Source organism: Mustela nigripes, chromosome 1 (assembly GCF_022355385.1).
Source record: "Mustela nigripes isolate SB6536 chromosome 1, MUSNIG.SB6536, whole genome shotgun sequence".
Classification (NCBI taxonomy): Eukaryota; Metazoa; Chordata; class Mammalia; order Carnivora; family Mustelidae; genus Mustela; species Mustela nigripes.
In genome coordinates this window covers 8,513,676-8,539,163 of record NC_081557.1, presented here as the reverse complement: position 1 = coordinate 8,539,163, position 25,488 = coordinate 8,513,676, and the positions used below count along the sequence as shown (strand labels likewise).

The window sequence follows — 25,488 nt, the reverse complement described above, 5'->3', positions numbered from 1 at the left end:
GTTCTTTCTGCCTTCCTCATCCCTTCTGCCTCCTACTTCCTACCGCCTCCGGGTTCTGGCCCTTGTCTGGTCTGGGCCGCTCCTCCCTGAGGCTCCGCTCCCAGGGGGCTGACTCCAGCCTCCCTGTTTCTCTCTCGCTCTGCCCTGGCCTCCCCTCTGGCCCGGGAGGCATCGCGGTATCACTTAAACATGGAACCTCATCCTGATTTCGTGCTTTGCAATTTCCTGTAGACTTTCACTTTTTCGAAAGCCCTTTCCCTGTTACAGTGGGGTATTGAGTAGCCTAGGGGGGTTCCTGGATATAGAAAAGTCAGGATGATTATAAGGTTTTGGCCCAGTAGTGGGGAGACTGTTAGAGGAACAGGTTTAGTTTTTACAAAGATCATAAAAGACACCACGTGAACTGTTTGAAGGCGTGTGTTCAGTGGCATTAAGTATATTCACGCTGGCCTGACCAACGCCACCATCCACCTCCAGAACACCATCATGTCGACCTAATGTACCCATTGAACAGAACTCCGTCCCTCTGTATTTTAAAATTTTTAAAAAAAGATTTTACTTATTGGAGCACAAGCAGGGGGAAAGGCAGGGGGAGAGGGAGAAGCAGACTCCCTGCTGAGCACGGATCCCCATATGGGTCTTGATCCCAGGACTCTGAGATCATGACCTGAGCCACCTAGGCACCCCCACCCCCACCCCTGGCCCATATTCATTTTTATTTTTATTTTATTATTTTTAAAAGATTTAATTTATTTGACAGATCATAAGTAGGCAGAGAGGTAGGTGGGGGTGGGGGGAAAGCAGGCTCCCTGCTGAGCAGAGAGCTCTATGTGGGGCTCGATTCCAGGACCCTGAGATCATGACCTGAGCTGAAGGCAGAACCTCAACCCACTGAGCCACCCAGGTGCTCCCATATTCGTTTTTAAAATAGAAAATGAAGAAACCAAACATTAAAGGAAGACACAGGAACTCCCAAAGATACTGGGGGACATCCTGGTCATGGTCAGACCTTGGTGCCATGGGGAACATGAGGAGATCAATGAGGGGCTCTGAGTCTGCAAGAAAGACCCGTGCCACGGGGGGCCTCACATTCACCCCTGTGTCAAAGGAGGAAGGAAGTGAGAGGCAGATGTAGGCAGAAGCCCTCTCAGCCCCCCAACTACCCTGGGAAGGAGGAATTCTCACCCCTCCCCCATTATTATAGTCGAAGCAGGTGGCCAGGATGCAGAGTCCTCTGGAAAAATCTTAACATTCACTGTCCAGTGAATTGGAATCTCCAAGGGGGTGAGCCTGGGAGTTAATTTTTTTTTTTTAAGATTTTATTTATTTATTTGACAGAGATCGCAAGCAGGCAGAGAGGCAGGCAGAGAGAGAGTGAGAGGAAGGGAAGCAGGCTCCCTAGTGAGCAGAGAGCCGGATGTGGGGCTCCATCCCAGGACCCTGGGATCATGACCTGAGCTAAAGGCAGAGGCTTTAACCCACTGAGCCACCCAGGCGCCCTGTGGGAGTTCATTTTTAACCCGCTTTCTCAAATGATTCCCACAGCACTTTGGGAATCACTAGATCAATGTTTTGCAAACTTGCTGAATTATATCTGAGGAGCAAAGAGGAGGGCCAAGAAGTCCCAGTTTTTCTCCTGAATGTCCTGTTCCAGCAGGATCTGGGAGAGGACACCAGAATCTCTGTAAGAAGCTGAGATAAGAACAGGACAGAACGCGGCTCTCACTGGTAGGGAGCGATATGATCAGGTTTGAGTTGCAAGAAGCTCACTTCGGCGCTGGTGTCGGGGAAGAAGAGGAAGGTGGCCAGGAGCCTTCTAAGAGGCTGCCCGAACAGCCCGGGGAGGATGCAGAACTGAAGGAGGCAGAGGCTGTGGGGTTGGAGAGGAGGGGATGGTTTGGAGAGATGTTTCAAGAGAAGAAGCTTCCGGGGTCACCTGAGTGGCTCAGTGGGTTAAGCCGCTGCCTTCGGCTCAGGTCATGATCTCGGGGTCTTGGGATCGAGTCCCGCATCGGGCTCTCTGCTCAGCAGGGAGCCTGCTTCCTCCTCTCTCTCTCTCTCTCTGCCTGCCTCTCTGCCTACTTGTGATCTGTCTGTCAAATAAATAAATAAAATCTTAAAAAAAAAAAAAAAGAAGAAGAAGCTTCCGATTTCCTGAGTGCCTAGGAAGGATGGACTTGACATGAAGGAAGAAGGGAGCTGTGCGGTGATGCTGAGCTTCTGGGGAAGCAGCCCGGGGTCCTCGAGCTGGGTGGGGGAGGCAGGAAGAGAAGCAGCTGTAGGCGGGAAGGGGACCAGCTCCGCGTAGATGTGCTTGGGTGTAGGTGTCCTTGGACTTGTGGGTGGAGGCTTCCGGCAGGGGAGGGTCTGCCGCTCAGCAGAGGGGTAGAGATGGGGTTCATACCGTGAGTGTGAAGGGCGCCCTGGGGAGCAGGGGGGGGAAGAGGGCGGAAGGGAGAGGTTGGAGCCCCGAAGCCTGGCACCATTTACAGGACAGACATGGAAGAGGGGCCCGGGAAGAGAACAGAGCCCTGGGGGCGTGCGGGTGGGAAGGCAGGACGAGGAGACCAGGCTGGTGTCAACTAGAGCAGAGCTGTCCCAGGTGGCCTTCAGTTTGGCGACGTCATTGGTGGTCTTCCGGCAGCCCCCTCCAGACCGTTTCCAGGGGACGATGGGGAAATGGAGTTTTCTAATTCTAAGGGTAGGAGGGATTCGCGCAAGTTTCTAGATAGTCTTAGTGGGTGCTCCTGGTTTTCTTCAGCAGCAGAGGAATTTATTGAAAGGCCATCAGGAACTGCCAGGAGGAGGGAGGACCAGACTTGGAAAATGGGCAGGAATCAAGTGCCAAGCAGCAGGAAGGACAATTGTCTTTTCACTGGAACAGCCTGAGAGGCTGCCACCAGGGGACACACTGCCAGTGTGTGTGCGGTTGGGCCCAAAGCCGTGGGCTGTGGGGATGGGGCGTGGGGGACACTGAAATTCAGACCCCAGGTCCCATGCCTGCCCAGAGGGGCACCCTTTCCCAGTTCACACTGGGGTGCTGGTTAACCTATGGTTAACCTAGGGGGCGTCCTGGATATAGAAGGGGTCAGGATGATTATAGGTTTTGGCCAGAGCAGGCAGAAGACAGGATGTACCTTGACTGAGGTGGGGAAGACTGCCCGAGGCACAGACTTAAAAGGAGAAATAAGCAGTTTGGCTTTGCTGCCTCTGAGATTGGACAGGCACCTGGTGGAAATGTCAGGATGTTAGCAGGGCGTACTGCCCCAGCATTAGCGCAGTGACCTGGGCTACAGATTTGAACCTGGGAGTCAGGGGTACAACTGGCATGGAGAGCCGCAGAATGGCAGGAGGAGACCAGAAGGGTAAGGGTAGAGAGGCCAGAGAAGAGGAGCAAGGGGCCAGAGCAGGTGAGAAGCCAGCAACAGACACCGAGAGCGAGGGGCAGCGAGGTGGATGGGAGGGGGTGCCCTGAAGACCAGGCACTGGGGAAACATTGGGTCCCACGCTGCTGGGGGGCCCAGTGGGAACACAGTGTCTAGGCTGTTACGTTTATCAGCATGGAGGCCTTTGGTGACCTTGACGAGAGCAGTTTTGGTGGAGGCTGCGGCAAAAGCCAACTGGAAGGGGCTCCGGAGGGTCCAGGGAGAGAATTCGGAGTCCGTGCCTGTAGACAGGGAGCTATTAAGGAAGAGACGGAAATGAGGGGGTAGCAGCAAGAAGAAGGGACCAGACGTCTTTGGTTTCTTAAAGATGGGAGCAGCGACCGTGCATTTGCTTAGGTGAAAAGGGAAAATGCCAGAGGGAGGACCCTGGAGGGGTGGATGCCTTGCGGGTGGGAAAGGGGGCAGGATCTAGGGTGAGGTTGTGGGGGGAGGAGGGCCTGCGATATCGCACTGTCACACGCGAGGCACGCAGACGAGGACGGAGTGGCGGGGTAGACGTGGTGGGAGTTTGTGGAATTCTACCCCCCAGATTGCTTTTTATTTTCTCGGTGAAATAGGAAACAAGGTCCTTGGCTGAGCGTGAGGACTGGGGCCTCTCCAGGGTGGGAGGTTTGAGGAGTGGGGACACGTATGAATAAACATCCAGGATGGTCCCATTCACAGCGTCTGGAGGGAGACTGACAGCAAGCACCTCATCTCCCGGTTAGATGTGCGGAATCTCGGGGACACCCCAGACCTTGGCAGTCAGCACCTGAATTTGCACGTTGGATCCCAGGTGACCCAGGCGAGCTCCAGGTGGACAAGCCCTGATGTAGGAGAGTGGGAAGGCCATGTAAATGGGCCGCCTGGCAGTGTAGACAATCCTTTTCGGACCTGCCTTTGTTCCTCTTGGTGCTAATGGAATGTCAGCACTTGGCCTTAAAAATTCCAGGTCCCAGGGCACCTGGGTGGTTCAGTGGGTTTAGCATCTGCTTTTGGCTCAGGTCATGATCCTAGGGTCTAGGGATCGAGTCCCACATCAGGTTCCTTGCTCAGCAGGGACCCTGCTTCTCCCTCTGCCTACTGCTCCCCCTGCTTGTGCTCTCTCTCTCTCTGACAGATAAATAAATAAAAATCTTTTTTTAAAAGATAAATCTTTTTTTAAAAGATTTTAAAATCTTTTAAAAAAAGATTTTTATTTATTTATCTGACAGAGAGAGAGATCACAAGTAGGCAGAGAGGCAGGCAGAGAGAGAGGGGGAAGCAGGCTCCTGCTGAGCAGAGAGCCCGATGCGGGACTCAATCCCAGGACCCTGAGATCATGATCCGAGCTGAAGGCAGAGGCTTAACCCACTGAGCCACCTAGGCACCCCTAAATAAATAAAAATCTTAAAAAAAAAAAAAATCCAGGTCCGTCTAACTGGTGGAGATGAAAATAACCCTGGCTCAGCCTAAAGAGAAAAAAATGTTCCCTTTTTTTTCTGAAGCCACGGAAATGAAAGCAGCTTCTTTCCTGCAGCTGAAAACCATTCTTGCAAATGTTACTGCTTACAAGAGAATCTTGTCAGACAATCACATGTAAGAGGCGGTTGCTTTGTCCTGTGAAAGTAACCTTTAACTTTTACAAAGCTTGTGATTCTGATCGCTTGTCTTCCTTAATAATGGGTTGCCCTGGCAATAATATTTAAATTCACTTCTCTGTTTTCTCGAAGGTATAAATACCTGTGAGTTTCTTTGTTAAGGCAGAAGGGGAGCATGGGGCACCTCCCTCGGGTCCCACATGCCCCACACACCCCACACGCAGGAGATAATGGAATCCCGGTGATTGTGACTGTGAGGTCTCTACAACAGACTTCGAGGGTCTGGTCTCGTTCAAATGAACACCCAGGGGACAAGGGCACACCTTGTGGGGGTGGAGGGCAGGGGGCGCGAGAGGTCCCCGTGTTAAGGATACCTTTGGGAAGAAGGCCAGGAAGCTGACCGAGGACGAGTACAAGGAGACGTGGGTGGCACCATGGGGCCCACTGGCTGATGGTGTCGGTCTACGAATGTGGCAGGACCTTTTCTCCAGCCATCCTTGGCTGTCCACACATGGGATCAGGGAAGCTGGATGGTGGGGTTCATCTGGGTAGTCTCTTTGCAGTGGAAACCCGGGGCCCGGGGGCCATGGACAGCTGTGGCATGGATGAGAGATTGCCCGGTGCCGGCTTCTCAGGGGAGGAAGCTCGACGGCAGGGGAGGGGAGAAGCAGTGCCTCCCTCCAGGCAGCAGCTGAGCACTCTGGGATAGTAGGGAGGTCTCTCGGGCTGAGGAGATCATGACATTGGCTCTGCCCCGTCTAAACCCATTAGCTCAGTTTCCTCATGTAGGAGATGATCTGAACTCTTTACTCACAAAACTTACGACACCAAATTGTGTGTGTGTGTGTGTGTGTATTTTCTCACACCAGCCAACTTCTCCTACAATTCAGTTCAATTCTTCTACAGTTCAATGCAATTCTGGCACTATCTACCAGGGTCCCTCTCAGATCCCACAGTTCTAAGGGCTTAGTCCCCCAGACTGCCATTCTTTGAGATGCCCGTCGTAAGTGCCAGGTTGTCCCCGGAAATTCTGACCAACGGGCTAACAATTCAAAGGGCTCCATGGGTTTCAGAATTCTCTAGGACGATGCACCCAACTCAGGAAAGTGCTTTCCTTACCATTAACAGTTTCTTATAAAAGTTACAACTCAGGAACGGATACATAGAAGAGATGTAAGGGGCAAGGTTCGGGGGAGAGAAGGTGCACAGGGAACGTCCATGCCCTCTGGGCATACATACCACCCTCCCAGCACCTTGATGTGTAAGCAGTTCTGGAAGCTCCCTGTTCTCTGTCATTTAGGAGTTTTTATGGAGATGCCATCATGTAGGCATGACGGATCAAGTCCTCGGCCAGTAGTGATCGGAAGGAAATCTCCGGCTCTTCTCCCTTCCCCGAGGTCATGGGTGGGACTGAAAGTTGCAAGCTTCTTTTTAGGGGTTGGGTCCTCTGGCAACCAGCCCTCCTATCCCCCTCGAGCTCTGTAGGGTCCCTCCACACCAACGGTTTCATCGTTGTCATAAACTCTGATCCTGGTTCCTGACACAGAGCTCCCAAATCCCTTGGAATTTCCTGGGTGATAGGAGTGCCTTTTTTTCTTTTTTTTTCTTTTTTTTTTTTTTTTTAAGATTTTATTAATTTATTTGACAGAGAGAAAGATCACAAGTAGGCGGAGAGTCAGGCAGAGAGAGAGAGAGAGAAGCAGGCTCCCGCTGAGCAAAGAGCCCGATGCGGGGCTCGATCCCAGGACCCTGAGATCATGACCTGAGCCGAAGGCAGCGGCTTAATCCACTGAGCCACCCAGGTGCCCCAGGAGTGCCTTTTTTTCTAATGTGATGGCTCTCGTTAGGCTCCTGGATAGCTTTGAGAGGGGCCTTAGGAGCTTGGAACTTTGAGCAACCATTTCAGCTTCCAGGGAGCAGAGAGGGACTAGAGGTTGAGTTAATAATCCACCACACTTACCTCCATAAAATCCCGGCAGTATGGGGTTCGAGGGGTCCCCAGTCAGTGAACACATTCTTGTGCTGGGAAGGGGGTGCACCCCACTTCCATGGGAACAGAAGGTCCTGACTCGGGACCCTCTGGACTTCACTGTTCCTCTGTCCATTCTTTATCGTCTCCATCATATAACCCGTAAATGTGTTTATCCAAGTTCCCTGAGCAAAGTATTGAACCGGAGGAGGGGGTTGTGGGAATTCCCAACTTGTAGCCAAATCAGACAGAAGTCTGGGTCCCCTCACGACCCACTACTTGAGATTGGTGGAATGAGGGGGAAGTCTCGTGGCCCTGAACCCTTAGCCCGTGGGATCTGATGTTAACTACAGGTAGATAGTGTCAGAATCAGTTGTTGGACACCTGGCTGATGTTGGAGAATTAGCTGATGTGGAAACAAACAAACAAACAAACAAACAACTGCTATTTGGTGTCAGAAATTTTGTGAGTAGAGTGTAAAGAAAACAGAATTTTTAGTGGGGCAAGAAAATTCCAGACAGAGGAACTAGAAGGAGTGAAAAGCATGAATGAGTGGGCTTGGGGCCTGTGTGAGGACCAGGGGAATTTCCGGGGCTGTCTAGGGTTCATGGGATGAGGGGGTCACAGAAGAGCCTGGATGGAAGGCTGTTGGAGGCTGATGGCCTTGCATTTTTATCTCAAGCTATTGGCCAGTTGTTAGCAAAAGATTGGCAGCATCGGATCTATGTTTTGGCAAAATCCCCTTGGCTGAAGCGTGGAGAATGAACGGGAATGGGATCAATTAAGTCAGGGGTTGGCAAACTACGGCTGGTTGGCCTGGTTTTGTACCCATTGTAAGTTAAGAATGAGTTTTGCATTTTTAAATGGCTGGGAAAAAAAAATCAAAGGAAGAATAAGGTTTTGTGACACATGAATATTACATGCAATTCAAAGCTCAGTGTAATTTAAATAAAGTTTTGTTGGAACATGGCCATGTTCATTCACTTAGGTATTGTTTATGGCTGCTTTTTCCTACAATGGCACAACCGAACAGTTGTGACAGCGACTATAATATGTAAGTAACTGCATAATATCCTTAATTTTGCCTCTTGGTCCACAGAACCTAAAATATTTACTATCTGGCCCTTTATAGAAAAGGTTTGTTAACCCCTGAATTAATGGGTATTTTAAGCAGTTCAGGCACTGTTGCACTAGGGTGGTGATGGGCAGACAGGGAGCGCTGGACGAATTTAGGAACTGTTCAGGAGGTGGACTGACCAACTGGTACAGGGAATTGAGAAGGAAAAGGAGTCCAAGATGAAGCACAGATTTCTGAATTGAGTGCTGCGTGGATGGTGGTGCTAGCCAGGCCAGGAACACCGGGAGGGGGAGTAGAACTGGGGGGCGTACCGAGACCTGTAGGACCTACGGGGAGAGTGACGGTAGTTTTCAGGCTTATTTTGTGTGATAGTCTGATTCCTGGAGTTAGGCAGTTTGTGTGTGTTAAAGATGCAAAGAACAAAGGCATCACCTCAAAGTCTTTGGAGCTTGCGGCTGGTGTGGGACACCTGCTATTCCAAAGGCTTTGGTGCTGTAAAGGTAGGCGGTACCCTGTCTAAATGTCCAGCTGGATCAGTGTCTGTTCTGTACAATCAGAGCCCGGCTCCAAGAAATGAAACTGATGATTCCAAAAGCCTGGGGGGAGGCCCTGGGAGAACATGGGGGGGCTGGGCTGTCCCTCCATGCCAAGCACCCCCCCACCCCCCTGCCCCCATCCGTCTCTTACTTGTCTGGTGAAGCCGGCGTACAGGAGGACAGGCTTGCCCCAGCAGGTTTAGCCTGGTAGCCAAGTGAACTGGTCCTTCCCGGGCCTCGGGTTCCTGCCAAGATGTGGGGCAGTTGCTGAGGTGGCCAATGATCTACTCTATCTTTTGCCTTGGGGTCCTGCTCTCTGGGAAGAAACCCCTGGCAGGTATTAAGCGCCGAGTCTCGGCAGGGCAATTCCCTAGGTTGCCAGCAGATGGCGCTCAAGTGATACGGTGAGAACCGCCGGGTGGCGGGGAGGGGGCAGCCCGGACGACAAAGTCCTACCCGGTGCCCCTTCTCTAGGCCCGCTCCAACTTGGTAGGGGCAGGAGGTGGCATTCACAAAGCCACCTCATTCTTTCCTCACTTCCTGTTCACGTTGGAAACAGCCCTTGTTCCCAGGGCCAAGGAAGACACCTTCAGGGCAGGGTGGTGGGGGTGGGGGTTGCGGGGGTGGTTTGGGATGTTTGGGGTGGACTGACGCCATATCCAGCCACCTTCTCCTGTCAGCCTCAAGCCATTTCCTCCATCTTCTGGCAGCTGGCTTTGAAGGACTCTTGCTACAGAGGCTTGCAGGGCCCAGGCCCCATGTTTGGGATGCTGCCTTCGTGGACTGCAAGTCCTCCCCGACCCTCCTTTCGGCAAGACCCGCTTCTCCCCCCACAACACCCCCTCCCAGGCGGGGGTGGGGGATGGGCCTCTGGACTTGGTAAAGGCACGGCTGGAGGTGTAGGGAAATGTGTGGGTCCCGAACAGCCTCAAACTCTGGTAACACTGGTCATTGCTCGCAGAGCCTGGGAAGGGCTTTCTTCCTAATCTCTCCAGCCCTCTTCCCTCTTCTGCCAGGAGCTCCTTCCCCTTGAGGAGACTGAAAATAAGAGACTTGCCTAGGGTTGCCTGGTGGGGGCCATGGGCAAGGTAGGACTCGCGCTTGCGACAAGGGACAAGTGTGAACCGCTAGCCCCATTCCTGATGGGAACACCAGGACCTCCCTCTCCTGGCTTCCGGATTCCAGAGCTCCTCTCCTCCTAAGGCTGCTGCTCGGCTTCCTCACTCTCTCTGCCACCAAGACTGCTTTTCCAGTGCCTTTGCCACAGGGCCGGGCATTGAACCATAAAGGGGGCTCAGGGCTACAAGGGAGCAGTGGTGAAGAATGGGTGCTCCCAGCGTCTAGAGGTGACATAGTGTGGGAAGCTTTCCTTTTTCTGGGGTGCTGACTGCTGTGTGTGGGGGGGGTGACCTTCTATGCCCTCTCTGTAAAAAGTTCAGCCCACCCAGGACCTCATTCCTTTAACCAGCATTTCTCAAACTTTAGCCTGCATCAGCACACCCAGAGGGTTTGTTGAAGCACAGGCTGGGCTCGCTCGACCCCTAGAGTTTCTGGATCAGTAACCCTGGGGTGACTCCACTTAGAGATCTAACAAGTTCCTGAGTGATACTAATGCTACTGGTCAGGACGGTGGTGTCTTCAAGGATTAACTCGGGAGGTCTGGGTGGTCCAAACCCGGCACATTCTGGAGAAAGGTTTGGTCCTCGTCCAGGGTCGTGGGAGATCACCCCAGGCCCTTGGAATATCCCACCTGATAAGAGTGTCTTTGTTTACCTGAGGGCCCTGGGTCTCGTGGTATCAGATTAGCCTCGGAGGGGCTGGACACTGAGTAACTAAGGCCAGCCAAGTGGGTCAGCCAGGCTTACATGAGCAATTTCCAGTTGAAACATTGGACACCAAGGCTCAGGTAAGCTTTGTGGTTGGTAATCTTTCATGCATGTTGTCACACATGGAAGGCTTAAATGACTTCTTAAATGACCCCATGACTCCTGCTGGGAGAGGACAACTGGAAGCTTGCACCTGGTCTCTTTTAGACTCTGCCCTATGTGTTATTAGCGTTTGCTGATTTTTTTTTTTCCCTAAAGAGGGGGAGTCAGAGTATACAGAGAGAGCAGGGGAAGGACAGACGCGCCCAGTGTGGAGCCCAGCGCAGGGCTCCGTCCCACAACCCAGAGATCATGACCAGAGCACAAATCAAGAGTTGGGATGCTTAACCGACTGAGCCACCCGGGCGCCCCTCCTTTGCTGATTTTAATTTATATTCTTTTACTGTAATAGATTTTAACCATGAGTGTAACAGCTCTGCTGAGTTAGGTGTGTTTTTCTAGCAAATCATTGAACCTAAGTGTGCTCCTGAGGACACCGAGAACCACTACTCTGTGCTGTGGGGCTGACCTCTCGAAGATTCCTTTGCTTTAAGCTTTAGGGCCCCCTCACCCATGAGATGCCTAGAACCTGGCCTGAGGGTCCCCTTTATGGAGTGCTTTGGTCTGGACCCCAAGTGTCCCCTCTCCCTAGTCCACGGGTCAGGAGGCTGTGAATTGCCTGGAAGGCTGGGTGTTGCTTTGTAGGCTAACCCTGAATGGTCCTCCTGGGTCAGTGGGCCCTGGTCTCCCCATCTGTAAATGGAGCCTTGCAGCAGTTCTACTCTCTCTGGTTCTCGTAGGCCCCCAGAGCAGCCACATATGACAAAGCTGATAGAGCATATGCTGGGCTACGGGCAAGGGCAATGTATTTTACTTGGCCTCCCTACCGCCCATGAACGACCTACTCACCTGAGCCGGGGACCTTGGAGTGCTGGGGCCCACAGGTTTCAGGAGATCGAGACACTCAGTGCTGCCCCTGCTGGGACTGCCTGTTGCACAGTACTTGGGCCCTCTCTGTCCCATTCTGCCCTGGCCTAAGCCCAGGCCCACGATCCAACACAGGGAAGAAGGTCCCAGAGTGCCCTCTGGGTATGTGGCTTTATTCACAGACTCAGCACTTGCTGAGAATAAAAGGAAAGAACATCGGGGGTGGGGCCAGGCTGGGTCCGGAGATTAGGGCGGCTGGGAGGCCATGCACGGGTTGGACTGGGAGCTCACAGGAGAGGACCCGTCGGCTGGGCCAGGCCTGTGTGGGGCAGGCTGGACGCAGGCAGCATGCGGGAGACCTGGCTAGGCCTGCGTGGAGCAGTCCATCAGGTGGCGGCTGTGAGCCAGGGAGGGAGGGAGGGACCGAGGGTTTCTCTGGGGCAGAGGGTATGGGTGTGGGGCTGGACAGCAGGCACCCCTGCCCCTCATTCCCAGGGAAACGACAGAGTGGGACAGTCAGAACACCTGGAGCCTGGTCCTGCTCCTGTCTCGGGACTTGGTGTGTGACGGCAGCCAAGCTGGTCTCTTCTGGTGACATTGTCCTGCTGATGCTTGGACGTTTGCTGTGGGGACACTCTGGGGACATCTGTAGGGAGTTCAGACAACCCTGGAGAGTGTGCCTAGGACCCAGCTTGGGCGCGGCAGGGGTGGGGTGGGATGGAGTGGGGGGGTGGAGGTGAGGGGTGTGGGGGGGCTGTGCCCGGGGAGAGAGGGGATACCCAGTATCCAGCCAGGGGGTGCTGCCTTGGAGCCAAGCTTTCCTCTCAGTGGTTGGCATCAGCTCCCTGCTGTTGGCCCGGGGGTGGGGTGGGGCTGGGTACCATCTCCCACCGCCATCCCCCCATGGGGCCAGCCCCTGGGCCAGGGATGACTGAAATGTGAACCTACTTACTCCTGGCCTGGCCTGCTGGCTCCCCACGGATTTCCTGCCTGAAGGCAAACAAGGGATCTAAAAGCTTGGATCCTCCCCTCCCCTGCCTTCTTCCTGGTGACAGCCCATTCCCACCCAGCAGGGAACAGAAAAACCAGTTCCCCCGGTTCAGGGTTCAGGTTCGTTCCCTGCTTGGGAATAGCAACAGTTTGGAAAGCTGGCAGGGTCTGTCTGGGCTGTCCAGGAAGGTGACCTACGGCTCTCCCCCGCCCCCTGGAAGCCTGGTGAGGACAGAGCAGGGCCCTGGGTCTGAGGTCGCAGCCCCTGCCTGCTTCCTTCCTGCTGGGCTGTCCCAGGGCCTGGGGTGGCGGGCCTGGACGCCGGCTAGGGGCCCTCAGCACTGGCGGGAGGGGGTGCGGTGCACAGAGCCCGGGCGCTTGGGGATCTTGCGCCAGCGACGCTTGTCCCAGCGGCAGAGCAGCAGCAGGCGGAAGGTGTCCCGGAAGGCTTTGTTGCAGAGCGCGTAGCACATGGGGTTGATGGTGCTGTTGACGTAGCACAGCCAGTAGCCCAGCTCCCACAGGGTCTCGGGAACACAGTTCTTGCAGAAGGTGGACACCAGCACCATGATGTTGTACGGCGTCCAGGTGACGATGAAGGCCAGCAGAATGGCGCTCAGGGTCCGAGCCGCCTTCTTCTCCTTGACCAGCGAGAAGGTCTTCCGCTTGGCCAGCTGCTCCTTCCCCCGGGGCTTCTGGCTCTTGCCCGCCCGCTCGCGCCCCTTCCGGGTTGGCCTCTTGACCGTGTTGGGGGAGCTCCGGGGGGGCTGCTTGGCCGGGGCCTGGGCCTCGGGGTCCACCATGGGCATCTTGATCACCACCTCGGAGCCGGGCTCCTCCCCCTCGGAGGACGTGAGGGACTCCATGGAGCCTTCATCCTCTTCCTCCTCTTCCTTCCAGCTGTAGGCCTGCAGCAGCCTGGGCGCCCGGCAGCAGCGGCAGCAGCGGCCCGTAGGGGTCTCTGGGGAGCCCTCCGTCCCCCGCTGGGACCGCTCAGAGCTGCTGCTGCTGCCGCCCCCCTTCCCGGGCGTCTCGGAGCCCTGCAGGGCTGCCAGCTCCCGGGCCCGGTTCTCCGTCTCCCGGTAGATGCGCCAGTAGAGCGTGCACATGACCGTGACCGGGAGGTAGAAGGCGGCCATGGCTGTGCCGAAGGTGATGATGGGCTGCGAGAGGAACTGGATGTAGCACTGCCCGGCCAGGACCGTCCGCTCCCCTACCAGGTACTGCCAGAAGAGGATGGCCGGAGCCCACAGGATGAAGGAGACCAGCCAGGCCAGGCCGATCATCAGGGCCGCCCGGCGGGGTGTGCGCTTGGCTCGATAGCTCAGGGGCCGGGTCACGGAGAAGTAGCGGTCGAAGCTGATGAGCAGCAGGTTCATGACGGAGGCGTTGCTGGCCACGTAGTCCAGGGCCAGCCAGAGGTCGCAGGCCAGGGTGCCCAGAGCCCAGTGGCCCATGAGCAGGTACGTGGTATAGAGGTTCATGGAGAAGGTACCGATGATGAGGTCGGCACAGGCCAGGCTGAGCAGGAAGTAGTTGTTGACTGTCTTGAGCTCAGTGTTGACCTTGAAGGAGATGAGTACCAACAGGTTGCCTGTCACTGTGGCCAGGGACAGGAGGCCTGTGGTGATCCCAATGAAGGCCACTTGCCAGGGTCCTTTTCCCGGTGCCAGGACGGTGATGTTGGGGCTGACGGCGGGTGGGGCCGAGGTATTCATGGTGGTGGGCTGGGGTTGGGGGGGGCAGCCCCTTCCTCTAGTCGCGGTACAGGGCTTCCTCAGGGGGAGGTCATCACCTGGAACAAGAGGACACGAGCTTTGGTTGGGTTGCTGCTCGTCTCTGATAGCTTGGGGTGGAAGGTGCTGGGGACACGGCCTCTGCTTTCTTGGACCCTTAGCCGAGACATCATCCCTTCTCACCTGCGGCCACTCGCAGTCATTCATAAGGCACCTTCCCAGCCGTGAATGGATGTGCCGGCAGCCCTGGGGGGTGGGGATTTGGAATCCAGAGATGGAATCCTCCTCCTGGCTTCACCCTTCAGACTCCCAGCCTCAATTTTCTCATTGGGAAATTGCTACTAATTCCTGTCTTGCTTCACTCCTGTGGCAGGAGTCGGGAGACTGGCTTTGTATACAACACTGCCAAATTTTCAAAGCACTTCACTCAATTTTATTAAAGCTCTCATTTACTAGGTAGTTACTACATGCCAGACACAGGACTAAGCACTTAACTGAATTACCTAATTTAACTGTCGTACATCTCTAGGAGGAAGGTCTCTTAGGCTCCCCATTTCCCCGAGGCAGCCGTGGCTCCAAGCGGCCACTAGAGCAGGCCACAGCGACAGAGGAGGTGAGTATGGTTAGAACCCACGTCTCTCTTTTACTTTGAGCATGTGGAGCTCCAGCAGGATTCTTCCATCAAATAAGGCGAGATGGGAAGGCCGGGGCAAGGCTCTAGAGAAGATAAGGGGGAGGTTATGTTGCCGTGACTGCATGTTTCCCTGGGTGTATGTGTGAGAGCACGCGCATGTGTGTCTGTGTGTGACACAGAGATAGAGAGAGAGAGAGAAAGAGAGGAGGGAGGCAGAGTTTGGAGCTGGATCAACCCCTCTCGGAGGGCAGCTGGGTAAGTTGCTCTGGGTCTAAATGCTTGTCTGGAGGTAGAAAGTCTGGAGGGACAGGCTCCTGGGTGGCTCAGTCGGTTAAGCATCTGTCTTTGGCACAGGTTATGATCCCAGGGTCCTGGGATCGAGTCCCGAGTTGGGTTCCCTGCTCAGTGGGGAACATGCCTCTCCCTCTGCCTGCCACTCTGCCTGCTTATGCTCGCTCTTTCTCTGACAAAGAAACAAAATCTTAACAAAAAATGAAAAAGAGTCTGGAGTGAATGCAGGCCACGGTAGTGGGGCGCTGTTGGCAGGGAAACTGAGGGCCTCAGCTCCCAGCAGGGATCTGGCCCCTGATGAGGTGTGGGAGCCCCCTTCTGTCTCCCCACTCTCTCCCTGGGTCCAAGCTGAGTGAGGGGCAGCAAGGGGAAAAGGAAGATTCCCCCACATTTTTCTTGAAACTGGAGTCCAGCCCAGGCACTAAAGGACTAAAGGTGTGTAAAGGGAAAAGCCGGGTCTCTTAGCAACCTTAGCCGGAGAACCCCACCACTCAGCCACCATTTTGCTGTTTTTTGTTTTGGCAGGTCCCTTCCTGTCCCGGGCCTCAGGCATCCGTCTGTCCTTGGAAGACTGGGGTCTCTCCCCACATGCTGCTATGGTTTCAGGGGTTGTATCATTGGAAAAATTTCAAGGGAGAGACATCGGGCACCGGGCTCTGGTGTTCCTCAGGAACTGGTCTCTGACAGAGAGATGAGGGCGCTGTGTGCCTGTGAGGAGGTCAGGGCATGACAGGCGGCTGTGACAGCCTGTGACCGAGGGTGTGTGGCTGAGGTCATCTCCACCGGTCACGGGGTCGGGGCGTGAGAGGGACTCTCAGGATGGCAGTCGGGAGTGTGACAGAAGGAGCGAGAAGGACCGTCGCTGTCAGCGTGTGCTTGTGCGTCTTGGGCCGTTTGCACATCAGGAGGACACAGCACGTCATGGTGGAAGGGCCTGGACAGCCTGAGTCACACTGGCTCCGCTGGGACCCAGGCTGTACCATTTATTTCCAGGGTATGGGATCGCTGCTGGCGGTGTCATTGCTGGGTGCCTCAGTTTCCTCAGCTGGAAAACAGGAATGACACTAGTCCCTGGCGAATAAATCAAGGAATTGTGAGGCCGAAATGGGTCTATAGATGAAGAGTGCCTGAGGCAGGCCTGGCACCACAGGCCTGAACTTGGTTCCCGTGATTCTTAGCATGTGTGCCGGTGAGGGCTTCCTCCTACAAGGGTTTGCTCCTTTTACTTTTTTTTTTTTTTTTTTTCTTTTTAAGATTTATGTATTTGAGGGGCGCCTGGGTGGCTCAGTGGGTTAAAGCCTCTACCTTCGGCTCAGGTCATGATCCTGGGGTCCTGGGATTGAGTCCCATATCGGGGCTCAGTGGGGAGGCCTGAGTTCTCTCTGCCTGCCTCTCTGCCTACTTGTGATCTCTGTCTGTCAAATAAATAAATAAAATCTTAAAAAAAAGATTTATGCATTTGAGACAGAGAGGGAGAGAGGGAAGGGGGGGAGGGGCAGAGGGAGAGGAAGAAGCAGACTCCCCAATGAGCAGGGAGCCCAACATGGGGCTCCATCCCAGGACTCTGGGATTGTGACCTGAGCCGAAATCAAGAGTCGGCTGAGTGAGTTTCACTGATGGAGCCACCCAGGCACCCCAAGTGTCTGCTCCTTTGAGTCGGTGGAGCATGTGACTCTTGATCTTGGGGTCATGAGTTCAAGCCCCACGTTGGGTGTAGCGATTACTTAAATAAACTTAAAAGAAATTTTGAATACTATGACAATAGCAACTGCCAACGATAATGATCATTGTTACTATTCAGTGTTCCCTGAGTGGCAGTCGCTGCTGAAAGCACTTTTGTGCATTACTGCATTTAATCTTAACTGGGAAGCACGTGACCTAGGGGTCGCTCTTCTCTCCATTTCCCAGGTGAAAAACAGAGGTTGGGAAAAGCAAGATCAGGCAGGTAAGGTAGGAACCAAGATCTGAGCCCAAGCACTTCATTCCACTGAAACTGTATTTATAAAAACCGATGGCTGGCTTGGAGGCTATCATAGTTTGCCAATTGGAATTTTATCTGTCTTTTCTTTAAAAAAAAAAAAAAAGATGTTATTTATTTATTTGACAGAGAGAGAGACAGCGAGAGAGGGGGCATAAGCAGGGGGAGTGGGAGAGGGAGAAGCAGACTCCCCACAGAGCAGGGAACCCGATGTAGGGCTGATCCCAGGACCCTGGGATCCCGACCTGAGCTGAAGGCAGATGCCTAATGACTGAGCCACTCAGGTGCCCTTGGAACTTTATCTCTTAAATTGTGGTTTTTTTTTTTTTTTTTTGTTGTTGTTGTTGTTGTTTTTTAGTAATCTCTACACCCAGTGTGGGGCTTGAACTCATGACCCTGATATCAAGAGTTGTGTGCCCTTCTGATTGAGCCAGCCAGGCGCCCTGCCAATTTGAATTTCAAAAATATTATGCTGAAATATTATTTGTCTTGGGGTGCCTGGGTGGCTCAGTGGGTTAAAGCCTGTGCCTTTGGCTCAGGTCATGATCCCAGCATCCTGGGATGGAGCCCCGCATCGGGCTCTCTGCTCAGCAGGGAGCCTGCTTCCCTTCCTCTCTCTCTGCCTGCTTGTGATCTCTGCCTGTCAAATAAATAAATAAAATAAAATAAAAAAAAGAAATATTACTTGTCTTGCTTAGTGAATTGTTTTTTTTTTTCTGAATTGTTTTTATTAAAGATTTTATTTATTTATTTGACAGACAGAGATCCCCAGTAGGCAGAGAGGCAGGCAGGGAGAAAGGAGGAAGCAGGTTCCCTGCTGAGCAGAGAGCCCGATGTGGGGCTCGATCTCAGGACCCTGGGATCATGACCTGAGCCGAAGGCAGAGGCTTTAACCCACTGAGCCACCCAGGCGCCCCTTGCTTACTGAATTTTGTTGCATTATCTTCCCGTAACCAAAGGCAGGTGCTGGGCTGGAGGCTGGCATGGGACTGTGCCCACGGAGGCTTTCCCTGGGGAGGTACTGGTGGATGTCAGCAGCTGTGACACTGTTGCCCTGCACAACTCCTGCCCCTCTCATCTGAACTCAGTGCTCTTTAGTGCCCATTGCACAGATGGAGCAACTGAGGCCCAGAGAAAAGGGGGAAGAAGGCATGGTGTATCTCCAAAGTGGCTCTTATCGGGTGCCGGCTCCATTTCCCAACCCCTCAACCTCCGGTGCTTTGGGGCAGCTCTGGAGCCCCCCGTAGTTCCCTGGGTCAAGATGGGAAAAGACTAAGTCAGAGTCAGACAAGATGAACTTGCTGACCTCAGAGGCCGCACCCCAAGCAGCTGCTGGGGCGTCCTGTCTGCCGGGGTGTGGTGTGGCCATCAGCTCTGCGTCAAGGCCTCCCATCTGTCTGGTCCCACACCACCACCCGGCTAGGCTTGGGGTTGGGGGGTGAGGGAGACAGTTTTGCCTCAGGTGTAAAGTCAGAGGTGCCCCCAAACTCAGAGTTCAAGAAAGTGGATATTTTAATGCAATATTTAAAAAGTTGATGGGGTGCCTGGCTGGCTTGATGACTCTGGATCTCGGGGTCGTGGGTTCGAGCCCCATGTTGGGTATAGAGAGTACCTTAAAAAAAAAAAAAAAGGAAGCTGATGCACAACCATCCATCATGAATAAAATTTTAAAGAAAGGCAGGGTCCAATCTTGCACTTGCACAAACCATCCGATCACCCATGACTCACCCTGATCTTGGCCCTGGTTTCAATGAAACTTTATTTATAAAAACAGACGGCTCGCCTATGGGCTGTCTAGTTGCTGATTTTTTTTTTTGTAAGTTGATTTTTAAAAACGTAACATTACAATATTATTTATCTCGATTAGTGAGTTTTTGTGTGTCTTCCCTCAAAACTGTCTCTTCCTAGCGGTGTGATCCTCAGCAACCGTTTAACCTGTCCTTCCTCGGCCACCATCTGCCAGCTGCTGGGGTTCACAGCATCCAAAGCACGTCTCTGGACTTATTTCTGGCTCCTCAGTCCCACCCACAGCCCAGCCCCCTCTTGCTGTCCAGACCCTAGCACAGCCCCGCTCCAGTCCTAGATTCCTCATTTGTTTTTTTTTAAATTTCTTCTCTTTTTAAAAATGTGTTTTTATTTATTATTATTACATATATATATATTTAAAGATTATTTACTCATTTATTTGAGAGAGAGAACAAGCAGGGAGAGGAGCAGAGGAAGAAGGAGGTGCAGATTCCCTGCTGAGCAGGAAGCCCAATGCGGGGTTCCATCCCAGGACCCCCGAGATCGTGACCTGAGCCGAAAGCAGACACTTGACTGGCTGAGCCACCCAGGTGCCCCAGCTTTGATGAGTTTTAAAAGGGCTTTCGGAATGGAGGATCTATGGGAAGTGGTCCTTGGAGGCAGTCCCCCTCCTTAAGGGCTAGAAATCCCTCCCACTAACTCATTTTTCTTTTAAAAATATTTTAAAAATTTATTTGTTTATTTATCAGAGAGAGAGAGAGAGAGAGTGAGCACACACACAGGTAGGCAGAGAGGCAGGCAGAGGCAGCGAGAGAAGCAGGCTCCCTGCTGATCAAGGAGCCCGATGCGGGACTCGATCCCAGCCTGGGATCGTGACCTAAGCCGAAGGCAGTGGCTTAACCGACTGAGCCACCCAGGCGTTCCCCGCTCACTCATTTTAACAGCCACGCTGATAACCACCATCATGAATCACGTCCTGCATGCCAGAAACTGGATGTATGCTATCATTTCCTGTACTCCATGGGGCACCCCAGCGGGGGTCTTATCTCTGTTTCACAGACGAAGACACTGAAGTTCGACTTGCTGATGGTCTCACAGTGGTGAGAAGTGGAGGACCTAGGATTCGGCCCCGGGGCTGCGGCTCCTAGGTCTGCGTTCTCCCCGCTTGGCAGACTCCTCTGTACCCCAACTAGGAGCTGGAGGGACTAAGGCCTCCCAGGAGAGCAGGGGCAAAGAGGAGGTAGTGGTTCTGGGGAACTGGACCCCGATTCTTCCACTGCCTGGATCTTCTGAGCTCTTGGGCTACTGCCCAAGGACAGAGTCATCAATAACTCTGCCTTTCCTCCCCAGTCAGAAGCAGAGGCCGCCCCCCAAACCTCTTTCAGACAGAGATTTGCTCAGGAGAACATTCCCAGGGGCCTGCTCTGGTCCCTGCGGTGTGACCTTGGGCAAGTCACTGTCTCAACCTGGTAATCCTTCTGTAGGCTGATGGTGTGTGAGGATGTGTGCATTGCTGAGCGGGAATAAGAAATGGTGGTGGGGTGCTGGTGGGGTGCCTGGGTGGCTCAGTCGTTGAGCAGCTGCCTTCGGCTCAGGTCATGGACCCAGGGTCCTGGGATCCAGCCCAGCATCGGGCTCTCTGCTCAGCGGAAAGCCTGCTCCTCCCTCTCCCACTCCCTCTGCTTGCGTTCCCTCTCTCGCTGTGTCTCTCTCTGTCAAAAAAATAAATAACATCTTAAAAAAAAATGGTGGGGGTGAGTCTCTCCTCTGTGGGTGTCACGTCTGGGGTACCAGAAGGAGGCGAGGAAGCAGGAGGCGCTTTTCTGCTCAGGACTGTGGCCTCCTGCTGAAGGCTGTTGGAGCTTTTAATAATATTATTAATATTATCATAACAACTGGCATTCACTGATTGTTTACCATATATCAGACCCAGCTCTAAGCTTTCTAGTTATGATTAAATTGACCTGCTACAACTCCTTGTGAAACAGGCTTTATTGTCCTCAATTTGCAAAAGGGGTGACAGGTTTTGAGGCCTTAAGGACCTTAACTCTTTATTGCAACCAGGATGTAGACCTCTTGGACCCCTGCTTACTCTGATCTGCTCTTGTGGGAATGGCGGGCTCCCCAGCCTCCTCGCCCACCTTGGCTGACTTGGCCAACCCAGAGTTTGAGGTTTGAGTCAATGAAGAACCAGTCCTTCCTTTAGAATCTGGCCTGGGTTTGTGTATGTGTGTGTGCGTGTGCGCGCACGCGTGTGTGAGTGTGTGTGTGTGTGTGTGTGACAGTGTCTGTTGTCGATCTGCGTGATGTGTGATGACAGCGCTATGGAAGGGGGAGGTCTAGCCGTAGCTCTCTGAGGAGCAGGGTAGGGGCTGCGTCTGCTCTCATTCGCTGCTTTATCCCAGTGCTTGGCACACGTAGTTTCTCCATAAATATTTTGTGGAACAAATAAGTGAGTTTGTACGTGGGGTCCTCCTGTTTCATCTCAGGCTCAGGAGCATGCCCCCTACTCCTTCTGGCTGTTGCTTACCCTCACCTGCCGGGTCCCTGTCTCCTGGGTGAGGCCCTGTCTGGCTTGAGAGCACAGGAGAGAAATGGCCAAGAGCATCCTCACCTGTTCAACGGACCAAGGAACCTCCTGACTCACCTGCTGCCGGGAAGCTAAGCACAGTGATAGGACAGGCGCGGGCGTGGGAGGGAACCTGTCAGTGCTGGGGAAGGAAGAAGTCAGCCTGGGCTTAAAGGGTTAAGGGATGAGGTCAGAGCCTCTAGAACAGCAGGCCAGACTACTGACCGCCAGAGCCTTGGATGGATCCCCAGGGGCTGGGGATCTGGCTGGCAAGAGGAAGGGGGAGGCCAGGAGCGATTGCTGGGGAGAGGGATTCCTGAACACTGGGGTTCCTGAATCTTACCCCTGGTCGAGTGGTGGAGAAGGGGAGAGGGAGAGTGAGGGGTTGCTGGGGAAGAGACTCAGGAGGGAGCGAAGCCATCTTGTGATTCTGGGCCTGGAAGCTGGCGGAGCCCTGACTGGAGAGAATGAGCAGTACTGGGGAGAGGGAGATACAAGGTAGGGTCCATGCGGCTGGGCTTCTGGGGTTTCACATGTGCAGGGAGGGGGGCATTCTTCCAGCCGGGTCTTCTGACGGGTCCCTTCTGCTGGGCCCTTCATCCAGAAGCCAGCCTGTCACAGGCGGCTTTCTCCCCCTGGGTTAACTTTTCTCTAAAAGTAGCTCTTGACCCATTAAAGGTGCACAAAACTCCTACCTCCAATGCCTGGCCTTGGCAAGGAGGGGGCAAACACATGCAATTTACCACATTTTCAGGCTCAACAGTCACCACTGGGAATGCCAACTAGCCCTGGGGAGAGCAGGAGCCATCAGTTAAAGGCTCGTAAGTGCGCTGCCGAGCCGGAAGAGGAGCGTCAGCCCTAGAACCACTGCCAAACACACTCACGGCTGATGGACTTTAACCAGTTCCCCGACTTGAGCCAAACCATGCCAGAGCCAGGCAGTCGGCAGGCTGGGCCCTAGACCTCACTCCGCCAGGTGGCATCATCAGAGCTCCGCCCCTCATCCACCTCTCCACTTGCCCCCTGTTCTTCCATCCTTGAATTCTCCTCCCCATTTCCTTTCTTCTCTCTCCCTCCCTCCCCCATCCTTCTAGGCATCACCATGGCATCACAGCAGAGCAGAAACCCAGCAAGATAGTCACCCACCTCTCCCCGCCCGCCCTCCCCTCCGGAGCCCAAGCTCCTGCCTCCCAAGGCTTGCTGTTCCCCTCACCCCGTCATCTTTCTCGGGGAGGTGGGGGCGCAGTGTTGCCCTGAGGGTGGGGGGGGGAATGGGGTCCCAGCCCAGGAGGAACCTTCGATGTCCCTTCTGGGACCATGAGCATGTCCCTTCTCCTTCCTCAGCCTCAGTCTCTTCATCTGTTCGATGAAGAGGTTCCTTTTTAGGGCTGACGTGACCTCTGCCTAATCCCTTCTTGACACTCCGGACGCCTCTTTGCCCTTGGGGATCTAGTTCTCAGACCTCCAGGCCCCAGCCCTGGAGACAAGAGTCACATCTTCCACAGCCCCGTTTCACCATCCCCTCCCCTCCCCGTGTTCTGTATCACAGCAGCGATCATGGCTTGCCCAGTGGCTAAGGTCAGGGGGCAGAGAACTAACTCTTATCTGACAGTTCAGTGAGCAGCTGATTACTCAGGGATAGGAGACTGTCCGGCTACAGGAGACAATCTGACTCCTTCCGGCCAGTTGGGAGAGGGGGGTGGGTGGCTGGTGGTGGTTGGGTCAGCCTGGGTGGAGCTGTAGGTCTGTTTTGTGGCAAGAGGTGAGCCTCTCTTGCTAGCACCGAGAACCCCTTAGCAGCACTTGTCTGAATGACCGAATGGGAGCTGACCACCCCCTTCCCAGCTGCCGGCCCTGGGAGCTGGCGAATCTGCAGAATCAGAGCTGGTGGCCTCCAGCCCCTCCCTCCGTACATCGTGGGGTCTGGGGGCTCCTGGGATGGGTCCCTGCATGGGTGCCCATTAGTACCGATGCATTAAGAGGCTACAGGACTGAGACCTACTCTGAGGGAGCCCAAGATACTGTGGACATAGGGAGTGCTCTCTGGGCCCTTGCACACGTCAGGGCCACGTACCCTGACTGGTGTGGCCTTCCATGTGCCCATTTGTTCCCGGAGAGCCCTGGGGCTCTTGGCCTGGTCCCCTGCTGGCTTCTGGCCTAACACCCACCTTGGCATCCAGCTTGTCCGTCTGGCCAGCAACCTGGTTCAGTCCATCTTGGGGGGGTTGAAGGTGGATGGGGGTGGTGGGAGTCAGGGTTCCCTGAGGGAAAAGAGGAGGAGGTTCTGGGACGGGCACCCCGATGCTGGGGGGGGCAACCTCCCACAGGATGCTGGTGGCAAAGGCTGCCCTCTGGCCCCCTGCCCTTTCCACTCTGTCTCTGGGATTCTGGGTCCTCTGCCTGCTAGGGGGCGGCTTAGTCCCTCTGGGCTCCAGGTCCAGTTTCCTAAGGGGAGGGGTCTCCATCTTCTCTGCCAGCTGAACCCCAGAAAAACATCGGGTGTATCTGTTCAAAGCCACGACACCGGGTGTTTGGAACAGCCACTGTCCAGTGCTGCAGAGCCCCCTTGGTCTCTAGACCCCTCCTCGGCCCCCTCCTCTCTCCGGAGTTCATCCCCATTTCTTAGTCCTCTGTCTCTGCTTTGCTCCCAGGACCTGCTCTTCCCGCCCCCATCTCGGTGGAGCCCCTCCCGAACCCTTCCAAATGTACTCACCATGGGACTGGAGAAGGGTCTGTAGGGTCCTCAGCCCCACTGCCTCCCCGGGGGCCGGCGGCGTCTCCAGGGACCCAAACACCTGGCTCCCGGGGGGGAGCTGCGCCCTGTGCTGGCAGCCGGAGAGGCACAGCCAGTGATTGGCATGTCCCACCCCCTGGCACGCCAGCCTTGGGGGGGAGGGAGGAGAGGAAAGAGAGGGAGGGAGGAAAGGGAGAAAAGGAAGGGAGGGGGAGCTGGAGGGAAGCCTCAGGCAGCGTCTGGGGTTGGACTGGGTCCTGGAGCATGCCCCCCTCCTCCACTAGGGCACCTAAGTCGAGCCCGGAGAGGGAGGAGGTAGGACATGGGGGAAATGAGCCCAGGAAGGCTAAAAGTCCAGAACGGGAGAGAAGGCGGATACAGGGAGACAAACACCCACACCCACTGCACACAGACTCAGCGGCACACGCGCGCGCGCACACACACACACACACACACACCCTCACAAAGGCACACTGTTTCCCCGGGGCTCCTTCCCCCACCCACCCTTAGAGCCCCCAACCGGTGCACACCATGTCCCGACACACACAGCCTAGCATTCACATGCTTGTTTCCCTCATACACGCCCTGTGCCCTGCACATGCCCACGCGCCCACCCACCCACCCAGCCCCACACCCTGCCCTTCCTCCCTGCTGCGAAGGAGCTAGCTAGATTCCTTCTGTTTGGAAATGACACATTGGGCCTCACGTGAGAGGCTCCAACTTGGAACAGACCCAGAGGGCTGGCGCACCCGCCCCAGGGGCTGGGCAGACGTGTCCGCGTGCTGGGCTGCGTGCTCTTGTGCCCGTCCCTGCTGCAGAGCCCGGGTGTGAGGCTATACAGGGGTCTGGTTGGAAGGGAGGAGCGGGGGGGGGGCGTGTGCTCACTACACGTGCTGCTGAGTGTCCCCCCCACGCGAATGTCCCCGAATACCGTGCAACCTGTGTAAATGCAGGTGTCGCCCGTTGGTCTGGAACCAGGACGTGTGTGTACACGTGTATCTGTATTCGGTGTGTGTCTGAGTGTTGCCCAACTGTGGAACTTGCTAATTCTCCCTCCCTGCCTCCACCTCCCTGCCTGCTCCACCCCCACCTTCCACTTGGAAGACAGACAGACAGACAGGCAGACAGACAGCTCTCCTCCCAGCTTGTCAAATTCTGTCTCCCCTGACTCCCACTCAGGGCTCACAGGTGTGTTCCTGGGAAATGACAACCATGCCCTTATTCCCCACCCGCCTTAGTCCCACTGCTTGGTCAGTACCCCCCCCCGCCCCCCGCCGGCTTTTGAACTTCTGTGCTGAGTTTCCTCAGAGATAGAATTCTGGGGGCCCTTTGCATAGAGCCCAGGGTTCTGTGTGGCCCTCACTTGGCCCTAGAGACAGTCCCGGGGGGCGGGGGGGGGGGAACTGACCTGGGGAGGGAAGCTGGGGAGC

General features: G+C 54.7%; 1 protein-coding gene and 1 long non-coding RNA gene across 2 annotated transcripts; one reads left to right on the top strand and one right to left on the bottom strand.

Annotated features, from left to right (window-relative positions):
* Positions 1–11,519: 11,519 nt before the first annotated feature.
* CHRM1 (cholinergic receptor muscarinic 1) lies at positions 11,520–24,537 on the bottom strand. The gene is made up of 3 exons (XM_059403493.1): positions 24,038–24,537; positions 23,493–23,585; positions 11,520–14,165 (listed from the first exon to the last, which is right to left on the bottom strand). The coding sequence occupies exon 3, from the start codon at positions 14,086–14,088 to the stop codon at positions 12,706–12,708; it is 1,383 nt and encodes a 460-aa protein (XP_059259476.1). The 5' UTR covers positions 14,089–14,165; positions 23,493–23,585; positions 24,038–24,537; the 3' UTR covers positions 11,520–12,705.
* On the top strand, positions 13,745–16,647 carry LOC132019831 (uncharacterized). Its single transcript, XR_009404850.1, has 3 exons — positions 13,745–13,833; positions 14,636–14,719; positions 15,557–16,647. It is a non-coding gene; the product is annotated as an uncharacterized LOC132019831 (long non-coding RNA).
* Positions 24,538–25,488: the final 951 nt, after the last annotated feature.